Source organism: Callithrix jacchus, chromosome 11 (genome assembly GCF_049354715.1).
Source record: "Callithrix jacchus isolate 240 chromosome 11, calJac240_pri, whole genome shotgun sequence".
Lineage (NCBI taxonomy): Eukaryota > Metazoa > Chordata > Mammalia > Primates > Cebidae > Callithrix > Callithrix jacchus.
The window spans coordinates 33,232,652-33,255,675 of NC_133512.1; the positions used below are offsets into that span (position 1 = coordinate 33,232,652).

The 23,024-nt window shown below is 40.2% G+C and overlaps 1 protein-coding gene across 17 annotated transcripts in view; it reads left to right on the forward strand.

Annotated features, from left to right (window-relative positions):
* Positions 1-23,024, forward strand: part of OSBPL3 (oxysterol binding protein like 3) — a 205,982-nt gene that overhangs the window by 146,792 nt on the left and 36,166 nt on the right. For 11 of the 17 annotated variants that reach the window (XM_054237150.2, XM_078342541.1, XM_054237152.2 and 8 more), the window contains 4 exons: positions 1,329-1,436; positions 14,708-14,842; positions 16,317-16,410; positions 22,589-22,839. In XM_054237150.2, the coding sequence (XP_054093125.1) occupies positions 1,329-1,436; positions 14,708-14,842; positions 16,317-16,410; positions 22,589-22,839 (588 nt within the window). The remainder of the gene's footprint in view (positions 1-1,328; positions 1,437-14,707; positions 14,843-16,316; positions 16,411-22,588; positions 22,840-23,024) is intronic. The other 6 variants (XM_078342546.1, XM_078342545.1, XM_054237156.2 and 3 more) reach the window with 1 other exon arrangement.

Below are 23,024 nucleotides of genomic sequence, written 5' to 3' on the forward strand. Positions count from 1 at the left end.
GCAGTGCCACATATTTCTGTGCTTTTAGCAGGTTGGTCCTGCAGGCCCTGGTAGATGGAAAAGACTCAGACCTTCTTAGAAAAGAGTCAGGAGGACAGAGAGGCTGAATCTGCATGCAAGCACTGGTGGAGCTGATCATGGGAGTGTCTGGGAAGACAATCAGGAGAACTTGTCCCCTTCCACAGACAGACCATTTGAGAACAGTTGGTCATGAAGTGCACAGGAGTATCAGTGTGAAGGAAACAGCTTCCTTTACCTTTCAGCCACTTTCCTCATAGTTGAGAGGTTGAGATAAGGAATGGGGCCTGCCGAGGGAAATAGAAAAGAGGCCTAAGGTAGTCTCAGATTTGCTCTTCATCTCACACTTACCCATTCCTAGAGCCATGGTCCTTAAGCCTTTATGCAGGTAAGTGAGGTTTACTCATTTCTTTTTTAAAATAAATTGTCTTAGTCCTGAAGAATGAACAGAACAATCAGTACCCACACTGTCACCTGCGGCATTGAGCGCCTAAACATTACAAAGTTTGTCTTTCACAAAGTCCTGCTTCCTGGCACACTTTCTTTTGTTTTGTGACAGGGTCTCACTCTGTTACTCAGGCCACGATCTCAGCTCTCTGCAGCCTCTGTCAGCCTCCTAGGTTCAAGCAATTCTCCCACCTCAGCTTCCCCAGTAGCTGGGCCTACAGGCATGTGTCATCATGCCTAGCTAATTTTTCTATTTTTTGGTAGAGATGGGGTTTTGCCATGTTGGTCAGGCTGGTCTCCAACTCTTGATGTCAACAAATCTGCCTTCCTCCACCTCCCAAAGTGCTGGGATTACAGGTGTGAGCCACCATGGCCGGCCTCCAGCATACTTTCTAAATATGAGTCAATGGGTATGGTAATTAAGTAACACTGAAGTATGCCCAATTATAAGGAGTGGGAGCAGCATATTCTTCAAAGCCGATAGAAGCCTGGATTCCATAGGAAGGGATTTGGCCAAAGAGACTCCAGACAACTAGGGAGGCGGAGGAGATGCTGTGAAACCACTGGTCTTAACAGGAGCCAACAGTGTCTGTGACTTCCCTCCTTGTCACCCTTACCAACCCTCCTTCCATATCTGGAATGAGAAAAGAAAAGGAGCCTCATTTCCAGAGCCTCCAGTTTGTCATCTCCCAGGCATCTCAGAACCAGTTTCCTCTTGGAGAGCATTCAAGGAAAAAAAGTCCAGGAAGTGTCCTCTGAGAGTTTCATCAGGCTCTTAGAGATCACTCCTGTGGGGCCCACTGCTGTGCTTTTCTGAAACATCCATTTATTAACAGAGCCCCACTATTTTTAACATGTTCCAGGCCCTAGCACAAAACACAGATCTTAAAGAACGTTTACGCAGAATCCATGCCGAGTCTCTGCTCCTCGACCCCCCCGCTGTCACCAAGTCGGGTGACAATCTGGCAGAGGTGGGTAGGTTTCTCTTCTGGTAATGTCTCCTCGACCGCCACCCGCTTCCGTGATAACATCTGTCAAGTTGCACGGCCTCCCTGCTTCCCCTCATGGGTGCTGTCCACCTCTCTGCCCTCCTTCTCTGGGTGCTGGCCGCAGCTGCCTCATGGACTGGGGTCTGGGACTCAAATACTTTCTTGAGCATATGCTGCTAATTGCATTTTTAAGCTGCTCCCTGCCCCTGAACTCTTCTTTCTTTTGTATCCACCCTATTTTCCTCCTGAATGTCACCCCTTTCACCAGGATGGTACTGAAGTGGGAACTGTAGACAGGAACATTTTCTTGTTACTACTGTAGAAACCTACATTTCTCTGACCTGCAGTATTTTGGTTCCCTGCCAGCTTCCTTCCCCTCTAACCCTTTCTTGGTGGCTGTTCCCTTGTCCCTCTTCTGTGATTTTCTTTTTCTTTTATAGAACACAAATGTACACTCTGAGGGAAAAAAAAAAACACTGCATTACAATTAAAGTGTCTTGGTCAGTTAAAAGCACATTAAAAAGGTCTTTCCTCAAGACTAGGCATGTTATCCAAAATAGTCTTTGCAGTTTAAAATGAGAAATTTCAGAAAAATACAAGTAGGTTACTCAAAAAACAAGTAGGAAAGAGTAATGAAAGTAAAAACTGTTTTTAAGCTATTTTTTTTATATTATATGCCTGCTTCAGATATGCTAACTTTTTATTAACAAATGAATTAGACTGAGTACACTTGATAAAAACTATAAGGCAGGTAGTAGAAAAGAGGTGTGTGTTTATATACATTTTTTAAAGAAGTTTATAATGTTTAATCATAATCCTTCATCCTTCTTTTCCTGTCCTCAAAGAAAACAAAGCCCCCACACACCTTCATTCCTTGGGAAGTCATTATGCTGGGCAGTGAGGTGAGTTGAGGCTGAAGTCAGTCTGTATGTGGACAGTAGGGCCACTGGCACTGGCCCCATCTGGATACCAGATGGTGCCATGTGTAGGCAGGCCCATCTGCTCTCATGAACCTTAGCCTCGGTCTGACAGAAGCTTGTGAGGCACATGCTAGTGGCTAAGTATGACATTCCTTTATAGAAGCACTACCCACGAGAGGTCTTTTCAGATATTTTAGCCCAGACCTAAACTGTCACCTGCAGCATTGAGCACCTAAGCATTACTTACGGTGCCTTGACTTTAGGTCTGGGCAGGCCCTCTTTTGAATCTGCACATTTGCTAAAAGCAGGGCCCAGTCATGGCCATGATCAGCCATTACTGACCAGCTGCCACGTACCATGGCATTCTCTAGAGTTTGTGCATGTTTTCAGACAGTATTTACCTTTTAAATAGTATTATCACATAATTATGTAATAGGTAGTTAAGTATATAACTTTCATTTATGCTTTTATGAAATTATGCTTGGCATGTCTACTTGGAACTATTTGTTTTGGTAAGAAACCAAAATCACAAGTCTTTTAAAATGTGTGCTTTCAAACTACATATTTCAAACACATGTTTTAAAACTGATCTTAAAAGTAACATACCTGAAAGCTGAAATACTGTACACTGTCCTTGAGAGGTAACGACATCATCCTTCAAACACATACCTTTCAAAACAGCCTTCTTGAGTGTTGATTCAGTGATGCAGTTGTCACCTTTATCTATTTCCTCTTTCAGAAATTTTCTGTTTCTTGTATTTTATCCCTTTTATCATGGAGTGACTCAGGCTAACTTTCCCAGCAAAGGTAAAGTTGTTGTTGTCTTCGAGACATAAGTAGGAAAGTAAGTGAAAATGGCCTCCCAGACTGAAAACTTGACTCCAGTTAATGTTTTTTAGGTAACTCCCAGGCACCTCTGATATTCTATTGGGGAATGACAGTCTCCAACAATGGGGTCAGCTCGAAGTGCTCTCTTTTTTTAGAACTCTCACTTTCTTTGCTTGCTTTGTTACCTTTTCTTTAGCTGCATATATTACCCATCTCTGGTGTTGGGCCTGGCTAATTGAATTCTAAAATCCTCCCTTTTGTTAAATCAGAAATGACCCACAACCTACCAAGTTCTCCTCTTTTATATTCTTGAATGTGAAGATTTAATATTATCAAGTTATCAGTTCTTAGATTATTTTAGATTCCAAATGAAAGGTCAAGTGACTTTGGGAGATAAAACCATACTACATCCAATGTCCATTTAAGAGGCTAAAAAAAGGCCAAAACTTTTAAAGAAAAGTCTGAAAGAGAAGGGAACTTAATTCTTTTAATTGTCTGTTTGCTATATCAGTGTGCATTGGAATGCATTACCTCACAAAATCCTAACCACGACTCTGTGAGGTAGTTGGTGATAGTTTCAAAAAAAAAACTACAAGTTCAGAGAGGTTAAATAACTTCCTCCAGACACACAGCTTGTAACAGACGGAACTGGGATTTAAATTCACAGCTAATGAGGCCAAAGCAATTCTTTTCTCAATAGTATACACTGCTATATAATGAAGAACGGTATGCCAAGCCAGAAAATAAAACACTCATTCAAGCTCCCACAGCTAAAATAAGGTGATGAAAGTTAAGAATGGGACAGAATAACTCTCTCAGGCATTTTGTATATGAAAGAAATAAAGATTATAATTGGAAAAGGCATCAAAAACCAATGGGAAAGAGATGGATTATTCAATAAATTAGGTTGGCACAGCTCAAAGAAGTTTATTACATTATTATTATTTACTATTATTTTGGAGACAGAGTCTTGCTCTCTTGCCCACCTTGACCTTGAATTCTTGGGTTCAAGCAATCTTCTTGCCTTCACCTCCCAAGTAACTGGAATTACTGGCACACACCACCCACCATGCCCTGCCCAAAGCAATTTAAAAAGAAGTTTACATCTTTTCATTGCATGCTAACATGAATCAAAAGGAAATTCAAGTTAAATATACAAATTCAAACTGAAAAATATTAATGTAAATATTTATCAAACTGCCAGAGTAGGGAAGATTTTCTAAATTGGGGTGCAATAGAAAACATTGCAAAAGGAATGTTGATTAGATCTGACTGTATTTGTTTTTAGTAAAAAGTGATTGGCCAGGCACGGTAGCTCACGCCTGTAATCCCAGCACTTTGGCAGACTGAGGTGGGTGGATCACAAGGTCAGGAGTTCAAGACCAGCCAGCCAACATGGTGAAACCCTGTCTCTACTAAAAATACAAAAATTAGCTGGGCATGGTGGCATGTGCCTGTAATCCCAGCTACACTGGAGGCTGAGGCAGGAGAATTGCTTGAACCGGGACCCGAGAGGTGGAGGTTGCAGTGAGCCGAGATCATGCCACTGCACTCTAGCACTCTAGCCTGGGCTACAGAGCAAGACTCCATATCTAAATAAATAAATAAATAAATAAATAAATAAATAAATAAATAAAAAGTTATGTATGTCAAAAAAAAAAGGCGATTTCCAAGGTGCTGCAGTAGGAATGACTCAGGATTGCAACTCTCAGTGAAGGCACAGAGGGTGAGTCCTAGCCACATTTCCAGATGGTTCTTTGTTGCCCACAGAAAGGGGAAATTCCCAGGAGTAGGAGAGACACGGGACGCCAGCACAGCCCTCTTGGCTTGCGTGGCCGTTTCGGCCGGCGCCACAGCACAGCAGCACCCTGCACAAAATGCACTGGTCTGGGTGCCCTGTTAAACCGGCATCCTGAGATTTAGGAGGGCAGATTAGCATATCCATCTGATTAAACGGGACTTGGACAGAGAGCCAGACCAGGAGATTCCTGGGAAGTGACATTTGAGCCAGTGCAGTGGGTTGCTGCATGGGAAATCACACACATCCCGGTGCCCTTTCAGCAGGTGACTAAAACACCTAGGAGAGAGTCAACCGTTCAACTTAAAAAAAAAGAGAAAGCGCTCTGAGGCAGGGAGCCAGGTGATCAGGCTTGGTGGGTCCCACCCCCACAGGGACAAACAAAATGGCTATTCGAAACGCTTGGGCTTGAGAGTTTCACTGCGGGCACAGCTGAAGCCAGGATGGTGCAGCTCGGTGGGGGAGGGCGTCCGCCACTACAGAGGCATTCCGCGCCTACTGAGGTACACTCCCATTGCTGACGCAGCCTGCCGTTGCTGAGGCAACCCACCATAACAGAGAAACTCCGCCAACAGGGAAGAGCCCACGACAGCAGGGCGGAGCCCATGGCAACAGGGTGAAGCCCACAACAGTAGGGCAGAGTGCAATGCAGCAGGGCGGAGCCCACGATGGCAGGGCAGAGCCCACAGCAGCAAGGGAGAGCCAACGGCAACAGGGCGGACTCCGTGGTAGCAGGACGGAGCTTCGGCAGGCAAATAGTGACTAGACTGCCTCCTAGCTGGGCAGGACAGTGCAACGGATACTCATAAAGAAAGCCCTAACTCCCGGAGAGAGAACATCTGAGGGGGAAAAAAGGGGATTTATAAGTTGTGCTGCAGCAGACCTAAACGCACCTGCCTAACAGCCTGAATGAACAACGGAGCTCACAGCTCAGTACTTGAGCTCCTATAAAGTATAGTCCGTCTCCTCAAGCAGCTCCCTGACCCCTGTGTATCCAAAGAGTCACCTCAAAAAGGACTGATCAGACTGATATTTGGCGGGCATCATTCTGGGACAAAGATAGCAGAAGAAGAAACTGGTAGGATCCCTCACTGTTCTGCAGCTGCTACAGGTGTACCCTAGACAAGCAAGGCTTGGAGTGGACATCAGCAGTTGTACAGCAGAGGGGTTAGACTGTTAGAAGGAAAACTAAGTAACAGAAATACTTCATCATCAACAATCTGGGCATCCACTCAGAGACCCAATCGAAAAGTCAGCAACTACTCAGACGACAGGTGGATAAATCCACAAAAATGGGAAGAAACCAGCACAAAAATGAGGAAAACACTGGAAACCAAAACACCTCACCTCCTACAAAGGACCAAAACTCCTCCCCAACAAGGGAACAAAGCTGGACGAAGAATGAGTGTGACAAAATGATGGAATCAGACTTCAGAAGGTAGATAATGAGAAGCTTCTGTGAGCTAAAAGAACATGTTCTAAATCAATGCAAAGAAACTAAGAACCTTGAAAAAAGATTCGAGGAAATGATAACAAGAATGGACAACTTAGGAATATGAATGAATTGAAGGAGCTGAAAAACACAACACGAGAACTTCACGAAGCATGCACAAGTTTCAGCAGCCGAATTGACCAAGCAGAAGAAAGAATATCAGAAGTTGAAGATCAACTCAATGAAATAAAACGAGAAACCAAGATTAGAGAAAAAAGCGCAAAAAGAAATGAACAGTCTCCAAGAAATGTGGGACTATGTGAAGAGACCTAACCTATGTTTGATAGGTGTACCAGAATGTGATGAAGAGAATGAATCCAAGCTGGAAAATACTCTTCAGGACATTATCCAGGAAAATTTCCCCAACCTAGCAAGACAGGCCAATATTCAAGTCCAGGAAATACAGAGAACACCACAAAGATATTCCGCAAGAAGAGCAACCCCAAGGCACATAATCGCCAGATTCACCAGGGTTGAAATGAAGGAGAAAATACTAAGGGCAGCCAGAGAGAAAGGTCGGGTCACCCACAACGGGAAGCCCATCAGACTCACAGCAGATTGTTCAGCAGAAACTCTACAAGCCAGAAGAGAGTGGGGGCCAATATTCAACATCCTTAAAGAAAAGAGCTTTCAACCCAGAATTTCATATCCAGCCAAACTGAGCTTCATAAGTGAAGGAAAAATACAATTTTTTGCAAACAAGCAAGTACTCAGAGATTCTGTCACCACCAGGCCTGCTTTACAAGAGCTCCTGAAAGAGGCACTACACATAGAAAGGAACAACCAGTACCAGCCATTCTAAAAACATACCAAATGGTAAAAAGCATCAACAAAATGAAGAATCTGCATCAACTAACGTGCAAAACAGCCAGCTAGCATCAAAATGGCAGTATCAAATTCACATATAACAATATTAACCCTAAATGTAAATGGGCTAAATGCACCAATCAAAAGACACAGACTGGCAAATTGGACAAAAAACCAAAATCCATCGGTGTGCTGTATCCAGGAAACCCATCTCACATGCAAGGATACACAAAGGCTCAAAATAAAGGGATGGTGGAAGATTTACCAAGCAAATGGAGAACAAAAAAAAGCAGGAGTTGCAATTCTCAACTCTGATAAAATAGACTTTAAAGCAACAAAGATCAAAAGAGACAAAGAAGGTCATTACATAATGGTAAAAGGATCGATACAACAAGAAGAGCTAACGATCCTAAATATATACGGACCCAATACAGGAGCACCCAGATATATAAGGCAAGTTCTTAACGACTTACAAAGAGACTTAGACTCCCACACAATAATAGTGGGAGACTTTAACATTCCACTGTCAATATTAGACAGATCAACCAGACAGAAAATTAACAAGGGCTTGAACTCAGACCTGGAACAAGCAAACCTGATAAACATCTACAGAACTCTCCACCCCAAATCCACAGAATATACATTCTTCTTAACACCACATCACACCTACTCCAAAATCGACCATATAATTGGAAGTAAAGCACTCCTCAGCAAATGCAAAACAACTGAAATCATAACAAACAGTCTCTCAGACCATAGTGCAATGAAGTTAGAACTCGGAATTCAGGAACTAACTCAGAACTGCACAGCTTCATGGAAACTGAACAACTGGCTTTTGAATGTTGATTGGATAAACAATGAAATGAAGGCAGAAATGAAGAAGTTCTTCGAAACCAATGAGAACAAAGACACAACATACCAGAATCTCTGGGACACATATAAAGCAGTCTCCAGAGGAAAATATTTAGCAATAAGTGCCCACATGAGAAGAGTGGAGAGATCCAAAATTGACACCCTATCACCAAAATGGAAAGAGCTAGAGGAGCAAGATCAAAAAAAAACTCAAAACCTAGCAGAAGACAAGAAATAATGAAGATCAGAGCAGAACTGAAGGAGATAGAGACACGAAAAACCCTTCAAAAAATCAATAGATGCAAGAGCTGGTTTTTTGAAGTGATCAACAAAATAGACAGACCACTAGCCAGAATGATAAAAAAGAAAAGAGAGAACAACCAAAAAGATGCAATAAAAAATGATAAAGGGGAAATCACCACAGATTCCACAGAAATTCAAACCATCATCAGAGAATACTACAAACAACTCTATGCACATAAACTAGTAAACCTGGAGGAAATGGATAAATTCCTGGACACCTGTGTCCTCCCAAGCCTAAACCAGGAGGAAGCCGAAACTATGAATAGACCAATAACAAGGTCTGAAGTCGAGGCAGCAATTAAGAGCCTACCACCCAAAAAAAGCCCAGGTCCAGATAGGTTCACAGCCGAATTCTACCAGACACACAAAGAGGAGCTGGTACCATTCCTTCTGAAACTATTCCAAATAATCCAAAAAGAGGGAATCCTTCCCAGATCATTTTATGAGACCAACATCATCCTGATACCAAAACCCGGCAGAGACTCAACAAGAAAAGAAAACTTCAGGCCAATATCCATGATGAACATAGATGCAAAAATCTTCAATAAAATATTGGCAAGCCGATTGCAACAGCACATCAAAAAACTTATCCATCATGATCAAGTAGGATTCATCCCGGGGATGCAAGGCTGGTGATTCAACATGTGCAAGTCTATAAACGTAATTCACCACATACACAGAACCAAAAACAAAAACCACATGATTATCTCAATTGACGCAGAGAAGGCATTTGACAAAATTTAACAGCCCTTTATGCTAAAAACCCTCAATAAACTCAATATTGCTGGAACATATCTCAAAGTAATAAAAGCCATTTACAACAAACCAACAGCCAATATCATACTGAATGGGCAAAAACTGGAAGCATTCCCTTTGAAATCCAGCACTAGACAAGGATGCCCTCTATTCAGTATAGTACTGTAATGCCCACCACTCCTGTTCAGTATAGTACTGGAAGTTCTAGCCAGAGCAATCAGGCAAGAAAAAGAAATAAAGGATATTCAAATAGGTAAGGTGGAAATAAAATTGTCTCTATTTGCAGATGACATGATAGTATACCTAGAAGACCCCATCGCCTCAGCCCAAAAACTCCTGAAACTGATAAGCAACTTCAGCAAAGTCTCAGGATATAAAATCGATGTGCAAAAATCACAAGCATTCCTATACACCAATAACAGACTTAAAGAAAGCCAAATCAAGAACCAACTGCCATTCACAATTGCTACAAAAAGAATAAAATACCTGTAAATACAACTAACAAGGAACGTAAAGGACCTCTTCAAGGAAAACTACAAACCACTGCTCAACGAAATAAGAGAGGACACAAACAGATGGAGAAGCATTCTATGTTCATGGTTAGGAAGAATTAATTTCGTGAAAATGGCTATACTGCCCAAAGTAATTTACAGAATCAATGCTATCCCTATCAAACTACCATTGACTTTCTTCACAGAACTGGAAAAAACCACCTTGAACTTCATATGGAACCAAAAGAGGGCCCACATAGCCAAGTCAATTCTAAGCAAAAAGAATACAGTGGGAGGCATCACACTACCAGACTTCAAACTATACTACCAGGCTACAGTAATCAAAACAGCATGGTACTGGTACCAAAACAGAGATATAGACCAATGGAACAAAACAGAGGCATTGGAAGCAACACAACATATCTACAACCATACAATCTTTGATAAACCTGACAAAAACAAGCAATGGGGAAAGGATTCCCCATTTAATAAATGGTGTTGGGAAAACTGGCTAGCTATGTGTAGAAAGCAGAAACTGGACACCTTACACCAAAATTAACTCCAGATGGATTAAAGACTTAAACATAAGACCTGGCACCATAAAAACCCTAGAAGAAAATCTAGGCAAAACCATTCAGGACATAGAATAGGCAAGGACTTCATGACCAAAACACCAAAAGCATTGGCAACAAAAGCCAAAATAGACAAATGGGACCTAATCAAACTCCACAGCTTCTGCAAAGCAAAAGAAACAGTCACTAGAGTGAATTGGCAACCAAGAGAATGGGAAAAAATTTTTGCAGTTTACCCATCTGACAAAGGGCTGATATTTAGAATTTACAAAGAACTCAAACAGATTTACAGGAAAAAAACAAGCAAGCCCATTCAAAAATGGGCAAAGGATATGAACAGACACTTTACAAAAGAAGACATACATGAGGCCAACAAACATATGAAAAAATGCTCATCATCACTGGTCATTAGAGAGATGCAAATCAAAACCACATTGAGATACCATCTCACACCAGTTAGGATGGCGATCATTAAAAAATCTGGAGACAACAGATGCTGGAGGGGATGTGGAGAAATAGGAGCACTTTTACACTGTTGGTGGGAGTGTAAATTAGTTCAACCATTGTGGAAGACAGTGTGGCGATTCCTCAAGGCCTTAGAAATAGAAATTCCATTTGACCCAGCAATCCCATTACTGGGTATATATCCAAAGGACTATAAATCATTCTGTAAGGACACATGCACACAAATGTTCATTGCAGCACTGTTTACAATAACAAAGACCTGGAACCAACCCAAATGCCCATCGATGATAGACTGGACTGGGAAAATGTGGCACATATACACCATGGAATACTTTGCAGCAATCAAAAATGATGAGTTCGCATCCTTTGTAGGGACATGGATGAATCTGGAGAACATCATTCTCAGCAAACTGACACAAGAACAGAAAATGAAATACCGCATATTCTCACTCATAGGCGGGTGAGGAAAAATGAGAACACCTGGACACGGGGAAGGGGGTACTACACACTGGTCTAAGGGGGGGAATAGGGGAGGGACAGCATGGGGAGAAATGCCAAATGTGGGTGAAGGGGAGGAAGGCAGCAAAACACACTGCCATGTGTGTACCTATGCAACTATCTTGCACGTTCTGCACATGTACCCTAAAACCTAAAATGCAATAAAAATAAATAATAAATAAAATAATAATAAGAAGGCAAATAATAGACTGGGAAAAATATTTTCAGTGAAATTGACAGACTGTGAGTTAATGCTAAATTAATGATAGTGTTTTTAATATGTAACCAGTGAACAAATAATATCAAGTAACTTAAAACTTTAATAAGTAAATGGAAAAAGGCCATAATTCACACACACACAAATACAGATATTTATGAGTGTGGTTTTTTTTACTTACTTTGCAATATTTATAAATTCACAGGAAAGTACAAAGAAATGCAGAGGGCGTTCCCATGCACGCTTCATCCAGCCTTTTCCTACGTTAACATCTCTACAAGCTTGTTTGTTAAAAAGGAAAAACTCTTCAGCCTAATGAAAACTAAACAATTAGATTAACACAAATATTTTCTAAATTATGGTATGCAGTGTCCTTCATATAGTAAAAACAGGTTTCCTTATTTGTTGGTGTGATTAGGTAATATATATTTTGCCTTAAATGTTATTAACAATTCTCCCAATAATTGATTTAAGAATTAACAAGATACAAGCAAAGACATATTTACAAACATACTAAACCATTTTCACAAATCTGTACATGTCCTTAATTTTATTATTACTCCGTGACACAAATATGTAATAAAATATTTATCAATGAAAGTCCATTGTCTCAACGAATTTTGAATGGTCAGGGAAAATGTTCACAATATAATGTTTAGTGAATGAAGCAGACAGTATGTAAGCTATGTATGTGTCAGTTTTTCAAAATAAAATTTATACACAGATATTTTAATATGAAAATAACAGCAAGTTAATAGGGACCACATCCGCTTCCACATTTATATCCACTTCAGTGGGACTTGAAGTGATATTTTATTTACACTTTTTAATATTTTCTATTTTGAATACATATTTTTCAGAATGCATTTTAATTTTGAAAAAACTATCTTGCCATGTTGTTTGGGGGAACTTTATAAAATTGCATATATAGAGATATGAAAATAGCATGATTACAATTATTTCAGAACAAAGCAAAATGACATGTATAAAAAAGATGAGAAGAAATGTGTTAAAATGCCTGTAGTGTGAACTTTTCCTCTTTTTTCTCTGTTCCTTTATATGTTTTTTTTCCTCTTTTTTCTCTATTGATTTGACTTAGGGGTGTCCAGTCTTTTGGCTTCTCTAGGCCACATTGGAAGAATTGTCATGGGCTACACATAAAATACACTAACACTCATGATAGCTGATGAGCCAGAAAAAAAAAAAAGTCACAACAAAATCTCATAATGTTTTAACAAAGTTTATGAATTTGTGTTGGGCCACATTCAAAGTCATCCTGGGCCATATGTGGCCCACGAGCTGTGGGTTGGACATACTTGATTTAACTTTCTGTAATGTAAATAATAGATAACCGTGCATTACAAATGTGAAAGGAAATTATTGAATTGAACCAATTGGGTTAATATTTTAACAAATGAGGTCCTGAGTTGTTTAAGACACCATGCTGGAGACTTGCGGCTGCAGCAGTGCTGGTGAGTTTTTAGTACATATAGGAAGACACCACCAGAAAGGGCTGGGGGCTAGGACTATTATTTTCAGTGTTGGTCAGCCGAGAAATTCTTTTGACCCATCAGTCTACGAGGAGGAAGATACAGAGAGAGCAAGAGTAACTAGTAATAAATTAATGAGTAGAACAAGTAAATAAATCATGAGCATCTTTTGTGACAGGAGCACACAGAAGACACAGGACAATTCTATTGTTTGAGTGAGGGTTACAGAAGCTATTCCTTACGATGTTTTTAAACTCAATAGCTTTATGCCTGGCTCTTTTAAGGACAGAGACCTTTTCCTTAAAGTTAACAGTTGTGATACTTAGAGATTCTACAGTGATCTCTGTTAGGGTAGAGAAGAGGCTTGCTTTACAGAAGGCTGCATGGTATTAAAATGGGTTGGATCGTTAATACCTTGGGCAGATGCCTTATATAGGGAAGGAATATATATTTCAACAATTTATAGATACATATTTACAAATGGAAGCAACCAATTTGTAAAGGGATCACTATATTTTATTAATTATGAAAATCTGCTGTGGCCTTCCTGTCATAGCATTCCCTCCCTATGAGACTGAGGGGTATATCCCGAATTCAGACAATTTCTGGGCAATATATAATCTGCCTTTTCCCCAAATTATTCTGGGTGATACAGAAGCAGCTCTTTTGTCAGCCCAATAAAAAATGTGAGTGGCTGTACTACTACCTGTCTACTCTGATTCAAAGAAATCAAATTAGCCTGTCCTGAATCTGTTCTTTTTCTTCAAGTGCCAACTCTGTGAAGCCCTCACCAAACCAGATCTCCTTAATCAGAATCAATCTCTCCACTTTGCCAGCACTTTGTCTCTTCCACAGTCCTGGTCTGATGCGTGTTGGATGCATTCTCTCACCACTCATTCAGGCCACAAAGCTTGCCTGGTTCATTGTGATATCCTGTCATGGCCAGCTCAGGACCATATATAAATCATTCACTCAGTTTGTTGAGTTCAGTCGAATTGCCACTTCCAAACAGAATAGAAAACACACTACCCAATACTTTAAGTCCTCCCCAGAGGGAAAGTCCAGACCCAGTGGAATGGAGAATGGAGGGTCATGCGAGGTTAGAAAATAATGAAGTTCTGTTGTATTATTTGTACAGAGGATTATACAGAGGACTGGGGACTTCCTTCCCTTGCACAGTCATTGTGGGTGGAAAGAGACAGACAAAGAGAACTTACATCATTCATTGATGAATAATAAATAATCTGCCACCAGGGTGCTTCTGGACCAAAATGCACTGTGTATTTGTCAAGGGACACCTCAAAAGCAGCATATTGTTCCCTCAGAGAGCATAGGGGCAGAAGAAAGCTATGTTGCTCTGAACCAGCCATGCAAGAATATGCATCAGTGCAATGCAGAGGAAATTTTAGTATAAAAAGAAACATCCAGCAGTCTTAGCAAATAAGAGGATATGATTCGGAGAGCACTGGAATTTTTCCCCTTTTAAACGAAACAAAGAGTGACCTAGACAGTTGTTTTTTGCCTTGTGTTTTGTTGCATGTGTGTGAGATGTGATAGTGCCTGGAAGTGAGGTGACCATTTGCAGGAAGAACTTTATGTTTTGCATGAGGCTTGCTTCTTAGTGTGGGAGCTGACCTCTGCTTCGAGTTGCTTATTTGCATGGGCCTGTGACCTCTTGTATTGTGCAACTAAATCATTTGTTTATTTTCTTTCTCTTGAGTATATTTCTAAATGTATGCATTTTTGGTTTTGTTCTTCACATAGGAAAACTCCAGAGATGAAAATCGAGCTCTGGTTCATCAGCTTTCTAATGAAAGTAGACTCTCCATCACTGACTCCCTTTCCGAGTTTTTTGATGCTCAGGAAGTTCTGTTATCTCCAAGCTCTTCAGAAAATGAGGTTTGAGCAATGTTTTCAGTTAGGTGCCTCAAAAATCTCTCTTGTTGCTTTACTGATTAATCCATTCAGTAAATAATCCATAATCAGAAACACCAAACTCAGTGACCCTTTTCAGTCATTATATTCTGAGAGTTCTCTCATAGCTCATACCCCAAAAGTACAAATGTACTCCAAAAGTATACTATATGTTAGAAGAAAAAGTAAAAGTAGAGAGCATTGGATGTTTGCTCATTTCTATAACTTGATTTGTTAAATTTGTTATACTTTTTTTTTTTTTTTGAAATGGAGTCTCACTCTGTTGCCCAGGCTGGAGTACAGTAGTGTGATCCCAGCTCACTGCAACCTCTGCCTCCCAGGTTCAAGTGATTCTCCAGCCTCAGCCTCCCAAGTAGCTGGGACTACAGGCACACGCCACTACATCCGGTTAATTTTTGTATTTTTAGTAGAGACCAGTGTTTCACCATGTTGGTCTCAAACTCCTGATCTCAGGTGATCCTCCTGCCTCGGCCACCCAAAGTGCTGGGATTACAGGTATGAGCTACCGTGCCCAGCCTCTTTTCTTTTCTTTTTTTTTGAGAAAAAGTCTCACTCTGTTGCCCAGGCTAGATTCCAGTGGTGTGATTTCTGCTAACTGCAACTTCTGCCTCCCAGGTTCAAGCAATTCTTGCACCTCAGCCTCCCAAGTATCTGGGGTTACAGGCGTGTAACCCCATGCCCATCCAATTTTTGTATTTTTAGTAGAGACGAGTTTCCCCATGTTGGCCAGGCTGGTCTCGAACTCCTAGCCTCAAGTGATCCATTCGCCTCAGTCTCTCAAAGTGGTATACATCTCTTCAAGTACAGGTTAATAATTTTGACTTCTATCTACTTAATAATGTAATGTATCTACTACAGAGAAGGAAATTAGCATCCTGTATATTTTTTAGTCATGGGATTTGACCTATATTGATTTATAATATATAATTATTTTTATCATAATATGATTATAATAATATTGGTTTATAGCATTATTTGTCTTAAATTGATGCATAAAAATTACACTTTCCTGAATAGCAGTTATCATAGTTAACATTGCTTTGTGTCAGTGTGTACTAATAATGTTATTTCTTAAATATAAACATAGTCATCTTGTTTGGTAATTCCCATAGAAGATACTTTTTACACAAATAGCTCAAAGACAATTGTAACTCCTTCTACTCAAATACTAATAAATTCTGAAAATGCAGCCTGAATTAATAAGAAGCTTTATAATAACAGTCTTGAGCTTGCTTCCTGTTTTCCTTGTGAGAACTAATTTAGAATGTATAAGAATTTTAAGAACAGATATTTGTTTTGAACACCTCCTTGGCAGATTGGTATATGGACCTTTATGAGAACAGTGCCCAATAGTATTTGTATATGGAGTAAGAGTTTTGTGAAAATCTGGCTCTTGTTTATTCTAACTCTAATGAATGTTATTTCTTCTTTCCCATAGATTTCTGATGATGACTCATACGTCAGTGACATAAGTGATAATCTTTCCTTAGATAATCTCAGTAACGATTTAGATAATGAGAGACAGACCTTGGGTAAGATTTACATTATTTAATCTCTGAAAAGTTTGGGTTTTCATAGAATACTAATAAGTTGTATAGTTGACTCTTGAACAATATGGGGTTCAGGACATTGACATCCTACACAGCTGAAAATCCATGTATAACTTTTGACTCCCCAAAGATTTAACTACTAACAGTCTATTAACATATATATTTTGTGTGTTGTGTGTATTTGAGACTGTATTCTTATAATAAAGTAAGCCAGAGGAAAGAAAATGTTATAAAAAATCATTAGGAACAGAAAAGATATTTACTATTCATTAAAGGGATCATCATTAAGTCATCGTCCTGGTCATTGTCATGTTGAGTAGGCTGAGGAGGAGGAAGAAGAAAAGGGGTTTGTCTAGCAGGGGCAGAAGAAAACCTGCATACAAGTGGACTCATATAGTTCAAACCTGTGTTGTTCAAGGGTGAACTGTGTAGAGGACCTGCTGCAAGCAAAGAGCTCTAGCAAGTACTATGTAAGACAGCTAAGAACTCTAGCAAGTACTATATAAGAAAACTAAGACACGGACACCACCCCCAAGGATTTTATAATCTAGGAGAGGAGACAGCACCCACATGTAAAAGATGTGTTAATTCAAATAAATGTCTGCTTGTGCAAATTTTTATTTTTATGAAGTGAATGTATGCCAATTATATGAATATAAAAAATTTAACAATATCTTTTTTGTTTGTTTTGTTTTGTTTTTTGAGATGGAGTCTTTCTCTGTTGCCCAGGCTAGAGTGCAGTGCCACAGTCTCAGCTCTCTGCAACCTCTGCCTCCCGGGTTAAAGCAGTTCTCCTGCCTCAGCCTCTGGAATAGCTGGGGAATACAGGCACATACCACCACATCCAACTAATTTTTGTATTTTTTGGTGGAGACTGGATTTCACTATGTTGCCCAGGCTGGTCTTGAACTCCTGACCTCAAGTGATCTAGCCACCTTGACCTCCCAAAGTGCTGAGATTACAGGCATGAGCCACTGTGCCTGGCCCAGATATCCCTTGTACGGTCTAATGTTCTCTCTGTATATATGTTAGAATATGGCTTTTTGTCCTTTGATATCTAGGGGTTTTTGTAACTTAGGAATGTGATAGGGCTGTATAATAAAAGATACGATCCAAGTGGTCATTTAGATTCAGATGCTTCAAAACAAGCATTTGAAAGTAACAAATGGCTACTTCCTAGGATGGACCCCTCAGGGTATCTCCTAAGATGACCCTTTATTACTGGTTGATCCCAAGAAGGGTAGGATGATCCCATGGGTAGTTGATCCCATGATGGGTAGGAAAGATATTTCATAATGCTAGTTTGAACTGTGGAGTATCTGGAGTGTCTGGCCAGCCCCCAAAACAGCTCTGATTTAGGACTTCAGTAAGCAGATTGGCTTGTTTAAGAAGGTGCCCTTAAAAAGAATCTGTCCACCTGGACAGTTCTCTGCATGGGTCCTTGTGGCATCAAACATTTATCAGTCTCGGTATTCATTATGCCTTGGCGTCTCTAGATTTGTCTGCACTGTGCCTTGGATACTCAAACCACCACCTATTTTCATATCTACACAGAAGAGAGGGACTGTCACACACCTTTTTGATATTTCAGTGTTTCTCAGCTCAATATTATGTGCAAACTGATGAATTGTTATGTGCTAAAGAGCCACCTTTTGGGGGACCACACTATAAGGGAAGAAAGCGGTAATTTTACCATGCTCTGGAAGAGTATTCTTGCAGCATCACACCTGCTACAAATGAGATGTTCATAGTGGTCTGTATTTTGTTTGAAATGTTTCTGGGGTGATGAACCCCTTCGTGGAAAAGTCTGAGAGCCAGTGGGTTTGAAGAAGAAGGTCAAAAACACTGGAGAAAGTTTCTGTGCTGCTTATTTTTCTAGAAAAACAAGGAGGCAAATTGAAAGAGAAAAGAAGAAACATCACTCCCTTGGCAAACAGCACACAACTAAAGTGGCGAACCCACTGTAGATGAGGAGGATCGACAAAGTGGAAGTCATTCATCTCTTTGAGACTATAGAGAGGGAGCCACAGGGAGCACAGACTGGAGAGTTCAGAGGTCAAAGGTGAAGAGAGGGCATGGTCCACAATGTAAGACCACAGCTGTGCTATGTTGACACCAGCCAGGAAAAGCTTAGAGGTTAGAGCTGGTTCTGTCTCACTCCATAGCCATGTTGCTAGAATGCCAACTAACATTGCCTTTTTGTGTGTGTGAAGACAGAGTCTCACTCTGTCACCCAGGCTGGAGTGCAGTGGTGCGATCTCAGTTTACTGCAACCTCTGTCTCCCGGGTTTGTGCCTCAGCCTCCTGAGTAGCTAGGATTACAGGCATGCACTACCGTAGCCAGCTAATTTTTTGTGTTTTTACAGAAACAGGGTTTCACCATGTTGGCCAGGCTGATCTTGAATTCCTGGCCTCAAATGATCTGTTGCCTCAGCCTCCGAAATTGCTGAGATTATAGGCATGAGCCACCGTGCCTGGCCTACATTGCCTTTCTTGAATAAGCCCTGGGAAAAACCCAACTTTCTTCTTTGTCAGTATTTGAATACTAGAAATGTGGGTCCTCCAGTTCTTTACACACATTCCCGGGGTTGGGGGGAGATTGTATTTCTAAATACAATAGAGTAAATACTACTAACAGCTAATACATATCTTGCTAATACAGAGTAAAGCAAGATATGTATTAGCTGTTAGTAGTATTTAATTCACAGAGTAAAATGCAAGATATGTATTAGCTGTTAGTAGTATTGCTGGTGATGATGGCGATGGAGTAGCACTCTTTCAAAACTTAGATCAGTGTAATTGAACATTTTTTTAGACTACATGAAAAGCTGTTTTCAAAAATGAGCATCAATACTAAACATCAATACTCTACTGAAAAGATTGGATACAGAAGTAACGTTTATATCATTTTGCCCATGTTAGGCAACAGGAGAGGACCAGGGTCTTGATACACTATTATTCTTTGAGTTTATAGTAAACATGGAGTTTTTAGACTGTTTCCTTTTAATTTCTCCCCAGAAATGTTGCTGGGTACATATTAGGACCTAATATGGATTAAGGGACCAGACTTCCTTGGCTAGCCCCAGCTCTACTGCTCAGTGCTTGTGTGTTCTAGAACCAGATGCTTACCTTCTCTGTGCCTCATTTTCTTCATCTGTGAAATGAGGATAATAATACTGTTTACCACAAGTGATAGTTACAAAGGATAATTGGGAATAATGCAGGTAAAATGCTTAGAAGACTGCCTGTCACAGAGTAAAATGCAAGATATGTATTAGCTGTTAGTAGTATTGCTGGTGATGATGGCGATGGAGTAGCACTCTTTCAAAACTTAGATCAGTGTAATTGAACATTTTTTGAGACTACATGAAAAGCTGTTTTCAAAAATGAGTGCAGGCAAGGCGTAGTGGCTCACACCTATAACTCCAACACTTTTGGAGGCTGAGGCAGGAGGATTGTTTGGGGTGAGGAGTTTGGGACTAGCCTGGGCAACACAGCAAGACTCTATCTCTAAAAAAAGATACAAAAACTAGCCAGGCGTGGTGTAGCATGTCTGTAGTGTGAGCTACTCAGGAGACTGAGGTAGGAGGATTATTTAGGCCCAGGAGTTCAAGGTTACAGTGAGCTATCACACCACTGCACTGCAGTCTGAGTGACACTGTTGAGAAAGACCCTATCTAAATAATTAATTAAATTTAAAACTGCCATTTGCAGCTATTTACCTATGTTGTATTTACCCATATTAAGCAATAAAAACAGGCTGGACATGGTAGCTCACACCTGTAATCCCAGGATGTTGGGAGGCTGAGGTGGGCTGATTGCTTGAGCTGAGGAGTTTGAGATCAGCCTTGGCAACATAGTAAAACACCATCTCTACAAAAATACAAAAGAGTTAGCTGGGCATGGTGGTGTGCATCTGTGGTCACAGCTGCTTGGGAGGCTGAGGCAGGAGGATTGCTTGAGCCATTGAGGTGGAGGGTACAGTGAGCTGAGATTGTGCCACTGTACTCCAGCATGGGAAACAGACCAAAACTCTGTCTCAAAAAAAAATTTAATTTAATTTTAAAAAAGTAAAACAAATTCAAAAGTTAATTGGATGATTAGATTAACATGAGATGCACAGTGTGACCCTGTTTTCATATGTTTCTGTTAATCAGAGCAGCCTCTTTATTCAGTGATTGGCTTTATAATAAGTAAATGTTATATATATATATATGTTTAATAAATATATATCAATAAAGTATGTTGGTAAAATGTAAGAGATTTCATTTGAAAACAGGCACAATGGGGGATAGGAATTTCAGAGCATAAAAGGAAGGAAAAGATTGATAGATTGACATACCTAAAATGTGTTTCATTCATCAAAATATTCCATGAACCAAATGTAAGGGTAAATGCCAAATGGGGATTAAACTGTAAAACAAATATAGAAACAAGAGTATGGTCTTAATACACACATAGGAAGGCAGACAATTCAGCAAAGAAGTACTCATGAAAGCACTCCAAACTGCACAGGAAATGTTTAAAATGTAAGCTAAAACAAGGAGATTGTACTATCCACCTGACAATTTGACAGAAATTAAAAATGAAAAATGACAAGCCCGGAGAGGCCTCAGGAGATGGATGCTCACATCTGTGGCTGATAAATGGGGAAGTTGGGACAGCCTTTTTGAAAAGCAGTCGATCATATCACTCAAACGTGTAACAACATTCATAGTTGTTGACACAGTAATCCCACTTCTCTGTATCCTAAGAAAATAAAGATACAGGCAAAAAATATTTTTATGGTCATTAAAAATGATTTTAAAAAAAACTCTTAGGTTCAGGGGTACATGCACAGGTTTGTTATACAGGTAAATTGCATGTCACAGTAGTTTACTGTACAGATTATTTCATCATCAAGGTAATAAGCGTAACACCCAAATAGGTAAGTTTTTGATCCTCACCCTCTACCTACCTCCACATTCCAGTAGGCCCTGGTGTCTTTCATTCCCTTTTTATATTCATGTGAACCCAATGTTTACACCCCTTTATAAGTGAGAGCATGCACTGTGGTTTTCTCTTCCTGTGTTAGTTTGCTGAGGATAAACAGCCTCCAGCTCCATCTATGTTGCTGCAAAGGATATGATCCCATTCCTTTTCATGCCTGCACAGTATTCCCTGGTGTAGATGTACCACATTTTCTTGATCTAGTCTACTGTGGATAGGCATTTAAACTGATTCCGTGTCTTTGTGATTGGGAATATTACTGTGATGAACATACATGTGCATGTGTCTTTACAGTAGAACAAAATATATTCCTTTGGATCTATATCAATAACAGGATGACTGAGTTGAATAGCAGCTCTGTTTTAAGATCTTTGAGTAATCGCCAAACTGCTTTCCCCAATGGCTGAGCTAATTTACATTCCCACCAGCAGCCTGTTCTGCAACCTCACTAGCATGTTATTTTTTGACTTTTTAATAACTGCCATTTTGACTGGTATGAGATGATATCTCATTGTGGTTTTGATTTGCATTTCTCTAATAATTAATGATATTGAGCAAAAACGGATGTTTTAGGAAAATTTTAAGTAACATAAAAAAACTCTGTTAGCTGAACAAGCAGAATATAAAATATGCATACAGTACATACAGTATGAGCAGCCCAGATGGAGAAAACACAAAGTGAAGATACCCTAATATATAAATGGCTGCTATTTTGGGGTGGTAGAGCAATGAAATGACCATTATTTCCTTTATAATTTTCCTGTACTCAACACAATTGTTTTTACCAGAATTTAAAGTGATTTTTTTTAAAGTTTATAAGTTGTTATAAACAATAAGCAACTGTAGGCATAAAAATCCAATTTCCAGTTTTATTGTAAATAAATAAATATTATAAATATTGTAAATGTGTATGAGCTACAAGGAACTAGGTTTTGAGAAACAACTCAAGGTCTTTCCTGTGAATAAAGTTGATGGGTTTAAGTGTGTGTAATTTTTGGTATTTAATTGCTCAGAATTCTGTTGCTGATTTTCTGACTTCCAGTCATACTGTGGACAACTGAGTTTAATAGTAACATAGAGTACTAGCTAGTTAAGGTTTTATTCATGGATTAAAAACAATAGAATAAAATGAAAAGCTTTATAGAGACAACCAGGCCTCTTTCCCTCTCAGGGCCTGCCCTTGAAAGTGGTGGAGAGACAAAGTCCCGGAGGAGAACGTGCCTGCCCGCACCCTGCCCGGGCAGCAGTAACATCAGCCTGTGGAACATCCTGAGGAACAACATTGGGAAGGACCTGTCCAAGGTGGCCATGCCCGTGGAGCTGAATGAGCCCCTTAACACGCTGCAGAGGCTCTGTGAGGAGCTGGAGTACAGCGAGCTCCTCGACAAGGCTGCGCAGATTCCCAGCGCCCTGGAAAGGATGGTGAGGACTCAGCCTTCCTGTGTCACTGTCCAGCCTCTGTCCCTGAGCCACGAGGCCAGTCACGGGGCCCATCAGAGAGACAGCCCTGTTCCCTCTGGTTTCATTTTGATTGCTCCATAGATAGGTTCATCCCTCAGAGCTGCCTGGCTTCCTCCGCCTGCCTGTTTCCAGTCACTTTGTTAGGA